Source organism: Anarhichas minor, unplaced genomic scaffold, assembly GCF_050575085.1.
Source record: "Anarhichas minor isolate MPS153535 unplaced genomic scaffold, ASM5057508v1 ptg000053l, whole genome shotgun sequence".
NCBI lineage: Eukaryota > Metazoa > Chordata > Actinopteri > Perciformes > Anarhichadidae > Anarhichas > Anarhichas minor.
This window is the reverse complement of record NW_027466499.1, coordinates 815,001-822,500: the sequence shown is the minus strand read 5'-3', so window position 1 is coordinate 822,500 and position 7,500 is coordinate 815,001. Positions and strand designations below refer to the sequence as shown.

Sequence of the window (7,500 nt, the reverse complement as noted above, 5' to 3'; positions counted from 1 at the left end):
TGTTGGATTGCTGCCATCGTGGCCAACACTGATCCATGATACCGGGCTCCATGGATCCGGCCCCGCCTCCAGGTTCTTAAGCTTCTTGAGGTGTAATATGAGATGCTATCGGGACTTTTTCTTCTGCACATTTTATGCTCATGAGTAACCTGAACCTCTCCTTGTTTTCTGCTTCCAGTGATCGATCCAGAAGTAGCTCTGAAGGCTTGCCAGGAAGTTCTTCTTAAGGTCAAGCTGCAGAACAGAGAAGTGCCTGAACAGCAACAAGTTGACAACAAGCGACAACAGGAGGATCAACAACAACAACAACAACACTTCACAGACTCAACGGAGGGCTCCGGTCCACAGTGGCACAGTGGCCCGGACACCAGCTCCATCAAAGAAGAAGACGAAGACGAGGAGGAGGGAGAAAAACGAGAATCACCTCCTTCAGCCCGACCGGAGTCTTCTTCGCTGCTGTCGGCGTCGCCGTCATCGTCTAAGCAGTCGTGGCTGCTGCGCCTGTTTGAGTCCAAGCTGTTTGACGTCTCCATGGCGATCTCCTACCTGTACAAGTCAAAGGAGCCGGGGGTGCAGGCCTACATCGGGAACCGGCTCTTCAGCTTCCCCGACAGCGAGGTGGACTTCTATCTGCCGCAGCTGCTCAACATGTACGTGCACATGGACACCGAGGTGGGCGACGCCATCAGACCGTACCTGGTGAGTCAAGGTTAAGCTAACCATTGTATCTGCTTAGGTGTCTGGCTGTCTGGCTCGGTTTAGTTCTTCATGTAAGTTACAGAAGCTTGTTACCAATGTCTCCATGAAATGCTCCCATCCTGGAGCCAGACCTTGGAGGGGAGCTGCTGGTGGTCTGGCCCCTTAAAAAGAAACGTTAAGCCACAATCATTTGGAGGTTTCGTTTTTGGCAATCAGGTGGCAGGTAAACCCGGTTCATCTGGCGTGCTGACCCATGTAGGCTCTTGAGACTAAAGTGCCAATTACAACGAGACGCGTTGCAACAGGAAGTCAGTGATAAAGTAATAAAGCCCGCCTCTTTGTCGGATTTGATTGGCTGCCACGGGTCAAGTGTGACACTGACGAGCGGTGCGACTCCGCGCAAGTTGAAAATATTTTAACTTTTTATGCGCGTCTAGGATCCTCCTTCAAAACGCGGTACAAGTAGTACCAAAAGGTAGTACCTAAAGGTAGTACCAGAGGACAACAATGTTTTTTGGCGGGTGCCACGTTTCTAGTGATCGGACCCTTAGAATGCCTCTGGTGGTTTATCAGCACCACCTTCAATACCAGCTCAGCAGACGGGGATCAGTCGGCCAGACAGACTACAACTTTTCAAGTGTGGAAGGAGTTCAAGAAGACCACGGAGAAGGACTTTCAGTTGGCCTCTCGAAGTTCTGACAAACCATCAGATGACTCCGAAGGAAGAGGTAGTATCTTGTTCCGGCTGATCTGCTGATCCTGAGAGCGGATAGTGTCGTAAGGTGGAAAGACCACATTTAGGGACTTGGGGGAAGCCTTGACGAAGTCACCGGTGGAGGTCACTGAGGTTAGGGCTGGGCAGTATACCGGTTTCAATTTCCCGTATGATATGACTTTTTCATATACCATTATACTGGTGCACAGCCGAAACAACTTCTGTTGCTCTTCAACAGACAGCAAAATATATTGTTCGCCGCTAGGAGTGCTACGGACGGAGCTAGTTGTCTTACCTGTATTGAGTGGGAAACCTAGTCATAGTTTACTTTATAACTTTATAACAACAATTATTATAACAACAATTAACAACCCACAACTAACGCTCTTTAACAGGGCAAAACACCACGACTCAACAGTTTGTGACAGATAAACAATTTGTAGCACTAATAATTGTACATTTATAAAATTTCTCCGCCGAACTGCATGCTGGGTAAAGCTCGCTAACAGTCTAACAGCTGTGAGAGGCTCTGTCGCGGCAGTAACGTTACACGACGCCCCCAAATTTGGGGGCACTCAGGCTCAGAACCCCTCAAACTCACATGCGGAAAATAGCATGATTATTAGCCGGTAGCATGTATGTGGCTAATTTTTTTTTTCGATGAAAGAGCAACGTATGGACAACAACATCATATAAGTCACTTCTAACACACTCCCAACACAGTTATAGGGTACTCACATAAGCAGATAAATATCGTGGCATAAAAGCACCAAATCCGGGCCAGAAATCGGCGCTATGAGTACAGTAAGTCAATGTTTGTACCCTCATGCTAACGGCTACCCAGTCATACAATGCATTTATTAGCATTAGCACACGTGGCGGAACACGTAACTAACCTCTGTTTTACGATCCGTACGAACACTAAACCGTGGTGGGCGATCAAACGTACCTTCATGCTGAACTTCGCCGAAGAAAATCGTGGTTATGCGCCCAAGTTTTCTCTAAATATGGATAATAACGTCGCGGAATTTCCGTTCCAAAGCTGTAGTCATTGCTGCCAACTGCATACTGTTGACTTCCGACTTGTTTCCAGAATAAGAGCGGTCAAGGGGGCTTGGGCGAGTGGCCAGACTGCCTGCGACCGGAAATTTCCGCCGGGTTACACGCGTCACTTCTGGCAACTTTATTGTATGAAATCTTTTGACGATCACCACCATACTTGGCACGAGTCTTCCTAAGCCTGTGACGCGTCTAAGGAGGGGTTGTTTTTGGAAATCGACCGAGGATAGGCTGAGATCCAGCCACACACACACACATGAAATGAGAAAATCCTACAGATGACAGCCAAAACTGGCTCTGATGATGTTATGAATATGAATATGATTCCTATTATCTGTATTTGGATGTATTGAATCATATGAGTGATAAAGAAAGTGAAATATATAGTTATATAGTGTATAAAAGTACAATGTAAGAGCTGCAACAGCTGGTTCGAAAATGATGCCTCGCCTGACTAAAACCTCTTATTCTTAACTTTATTCCACTTTATTCCACTTTAACCTTTTTTTAATAACTACTGATCAGTTATGCTATGACTTGGGAAAGATTCAGGGAGCTAGCTGCATTATTTCAATAACCTTTTATCACTGAAAGTGCATTTTTCCCAGGCGAGGCTGAATATTTTCACTTTCAGCTGTGTTATGTCTTATTTTCTATATTAACCAGCAACATATTCACAATATGACCAATGTAAACTATGTCACAGGTGTTGTGATCTGATTATATCAACAAAAATTATTAAAATCGACCTTGTAGTTACAGAGCTATGGTCAGTTTTGTAGGGCTATGTTTTTTCGCTCAGAGACCTCAAAAACGGCTCCGAGAATAAGAGGTTAAAGAACAGAAAAGAGCGATGCAGGATGAACAAAGACTGAACAATAAAAGGTATTTAGGTCAGACACATATGCAACGCTGATTACCATAATATGTGTGGTATTTGTTATAAATGTACATAGACGGTGATAAGAAGCTGTACATGTAGCGGCTTCTTCTTCTTTAAATTCCATTGGCGGATGGCAACCAACTTGCATAGTGCATACCGCCACCTACTGTACCGGAGTGTGCATATTCAGGGTAACGTTTTCTTCACTGTTCTGATAATAAAATAATAAAATAAAATAATATATATATATATATATATACAGTGGGTAAAAAAGTATTTAGTCAGCCACCAATTGTGCAAGTTCTCCCACTTAAAAAGATGAGAGAGGCCTGTAATTTTCATCATAGGTACACTTCAACTATGAGAGACAGAATGGGGGGAAAGAATCCAGGAAATCACATTGTAGGATTTTTAATGAATTAATTGGTAAATTCCTCGGTAAAATAAGTATTTGGTCACCTACAAACAAGCAAGATTTCTGGCTCTCACAGACCTGTAACTTCTTCTTTAAGAGGCTCCTCTGTCCTCCACTCGTTACCTATATTAATGGCGCCTGTTTGAACTCGTTATCAGTATAAAAGACACCTGTCCACAACCTCAAACAGTCACACTCCAAACTCCACTATGGCCAATACCAAAGAGCTGTCAAAGGACACCAGAAACAAAATTGTAGACCTGCACCAGGCTGGGAAGACTGAATCTGCAATAGGTAAGCAGCTTGGTGTGAATAAATCAACTGTGGGAGCAATTATTAGAAAATGGAAGACATACAAGACCACTGATAGTCTTCCTCGATCTGGGGCTCCACGCAAGATCTCACCCCGTGGGGTCAAAATGATCACAAGAACGGTGAACAAAAATCCCAGAACCACACGGGGGGGACCTAGTGAATGACCTGCAGAGAGCTGGGACCAAAGTAACAAAGGCTACCATCAGTAACACACTACGCCGCCAGGGACTCAAATCCTGCAGTGCCAGACGTGTCCCCCTGCTTAAGCCAGTACATGTCCAGGCCCGTCTGAAGTTTGCTAGAGAGCATTTGGATGATCCAGAAGAGGATTGGGAGAATGTCATATGGTCAGATGAAACCAAAATAGAACTTTTTGGTAAAAACTCAACTCGTCGTGTTTGGAGGAGAAAGAATGCCGAGTTGCATCCAAAGAACACCATACCTACTGTGAAGCATGGGGGTGGAAACATCATGCTTTGGGGCTGTTTTTCTGCAAGGGGACCAGGACGACTGATCCGTGTAAAGGAAAGAATGAATGGGGCCATGTATCATGAGATTTTGAGTGGAAACCTCCTTCCATCAGCAAGGGCATTGAAGATGAAACGTGGCTGGGTCTTTCAGCATGACAATGATCCCAAACACACCGCCCGGGCAACGAAGGAGTGGCTTCGTAAGAAGCATTTCAAGGTCCTGGAGTGGCCTAGCCAGTCTCCAGATCTCAACCCCATAGAAAATCTGTGGAGGGAGTTGAAAGTCCGTGTTGCCCAGCGACAGCCCCAAAACATCACTGCTCTAGAGGAGATCTGCATGGAGGAATGGGCCAAAATACCAGCAACAGTGTGTGAAAAGCTTGTGAAGACTTACAGAAAACGTTTGACCTCTGTCATTGCCAACAAAGGGTATATAACAAAGTATTGAGATGAACTTTTGTTATTGACCAAATACTTATTTTCCACCATAATTTGCAAATAAATTCTTTAAAAATCAGACAATGTGATTTTCTGGATTTTGTTTTTTTCATTTTGTCTCTCATAGTTGAAGTGTACCTATGATGAAAATTACAGGCCTCTCTCATCTTTTTAAGTGGGAGAACTTGCACAATTGGTGGCTGACTAAATACTTTTTTTCCCCACTGTATATGTGTGTGTATATATATATATATATATATATATATAACTAAAGAAATAAACCTTAACAACTAAATCCTACAGTCTAATCCCGTTTCTTTCCATGGAGGGGTTTAGGGCCCAGGGGACTGTAGGTGAAGAAAACAGGAAGTGACGGAACGGAAAACACGCCACACAAACAGCTGTTCACCGCTGGTTGACCGGCCGTTCTTGTGTTAGTTTACGGCGTTAATTAATTAATGCATTAAGCCAGTGGCGGGCCGTCCTATAATGACGTCAGCATTACATGCCGCTCAGTGTCCATGTACAGGCTCTGCCGCGAGGTGCAGAGTGCGCTGTGATTGGTCAGTGGGCGAGCACGTGACTATCGTGAAACGAAACTTAATAGCAGAGGCTGTCGGGTAGTGAATCACATCACGTGATGCAGCTCAGCCAATCAAATATGGACATTCTGACCAGAGTAAGATGTACCAGACACCATGACAGAGGAGACTGAAACAAGGAAAGACATTGCAGAGCAGTACATTCAATGTTCAAGTTGTGAAAGTAAAATCCTATGATCATCTCTTTGGGTCGCAGCTTGTCATTAAGGAATGATGGTGGATCCCACAGCCAGACCAGCTGAGAACATTATATTTTCCTGAATTTAAGCTTTTGCATTTTCTAAATGCTCTAGCGTTATTCAAACGACTCATACATAGTTACAGCCTTAAAAACGAATAGAAGCTGTGGCGCCATCATGTGGTTATAAGGTGGTATTTCAGCTGCAGGACAGCAGTGAAGGCCCAGGTATAAAATGCACGGCCCGCCACTGCATTAAGGCGGAAAAAAATACCGTGATATACCGTGTAACCGGTAGAGTCTTAAAAAATACTGTGATATGGATTTTTGGTCATACCGCCCAGCCCTAACTGAGGTAGTTAAAAGTAGTTCTAATAGTGGTTTCTATTCTTTTTAAAGCAGGGTCTAAAGATACACCTCAATCGTCAAAGTATCATACGACCCTGCACCCTAAACCTAAGTCATGTTACTGGAGAGGAGGCTCTGGTTGATAGTCCCCAGATTAGTTGGTCACGGGACCACAAATAATATCTGAATGTTGCCCCTCCAGTGGAGTTATTTGAACGGTGACCTCCAGCGCTGACGATTGAAGTGGCACAAACTGCAGTTCCTCAAATGGTCACTTGAGGCTCCTAAAGCGAGTCAATCCCCCATAGACCTCAATGTTAAAATGGCCAACTTTACTGCAAAAATAAACCCGTTTGCTGCCATCGGCTCCACCGACCATCCACCTCTATGACCATTTTCAGTTTGTGTCGTCGCAGATGGCGATAGCATCTCTTCAAAGACCCTCTGAGTGACGTCACGGAGACCACGTCCATGTTTTAAACAGTCTATGGTTCTACTGGCACAACATACTAGAGTGGTTTTATATCCCTTGTGGTCTGGTTTCTTTGGGATCTACCAGGACAAGGCTGAGGCCCCTGGTCTAGAGATCTTGAGGATGTGATATTCTGTATATGGACACTTGATCTAAAGTCTTTTGTTTTTGTCTCTCAGATCCACCGCTGCAGAGGAGGTATAACCTTCTCCCTGCTGACGGCGTGGCTGTTGGGAGCTTACTCCTCCGACATGCACATCTCCACCCAGCGTCACTCCAGAGGCACCAAACTCCGAAAACTCATCCTGTCCGACGAACTCAAACCTTCCGCTCCTCCGCCGGACGCTCGCGGAGCCGTTTCGGCCTCGGTCTTCGACGGCCCGTCGTCGTCCTCGCCGTCGCACCGCCGCTGCCACCGGAGACACAACAGCAGCAACACGGACTCCGCCTCCTCCTTCTCTGCAGGTGGCGGCCCCTCCCCCGACAGCCCCGCACTGGGGGAGGGGGAGGTGTTTGTTTCCCCGTCCAGGAGGACCCACCAGAGATCCAAATCAGACGCCACCACGGCGAGCAGCGGGCCCGGGTCAGGCCTCCGGCGGACAGGAAGTAACCCCAAAGTGGAGGCTGTCCATGAGGAGGTACTTTTATTTTGTTATTGATCATTGTGATGACACCAAGAAGGTATCGATTGTTTATTATAACGACACTGATTCTGTCTTTAAGGCTGAGACCACTTTCAGTATTCGAGAATATCATAAACGATCATAAACGATGATACAAAATGTAAACATGAAGAAACATTTTGTGATTTAACAAATAAAAAATTGTACAGCTTAACAACAGAAACTTGTAAATAATGGTAAATTCTGAACAATAATCAATAATGAAATTATATTTATTTAAAAT

General features: G+C 45.1%; 1 protein-coding gene across 1 annotated transcript in view; it reads left to right on the top strand.

Moving 5' to 3' along the window:
* Positions 1-7,500, top strand: part of LOC142931559 (phosphatidylinositol 4-kinase beta-like) — a 38,172-nt gene that overhangs the window by 8,283 nt on the left and 22,389 nt on the right. The window contains exons 3-4 of the mRNA XM_076075511.1: positions 179-699; positions 6,774-7,232. Coding sequence (XP_075931626.1) covers positions 179-699; positions 6,774-7,232 — 980 coding nt within the window. The remainder of the gene's footprint in view (positions 1-178; positions 700-6,773; positions 7,233-7,500) is intronic.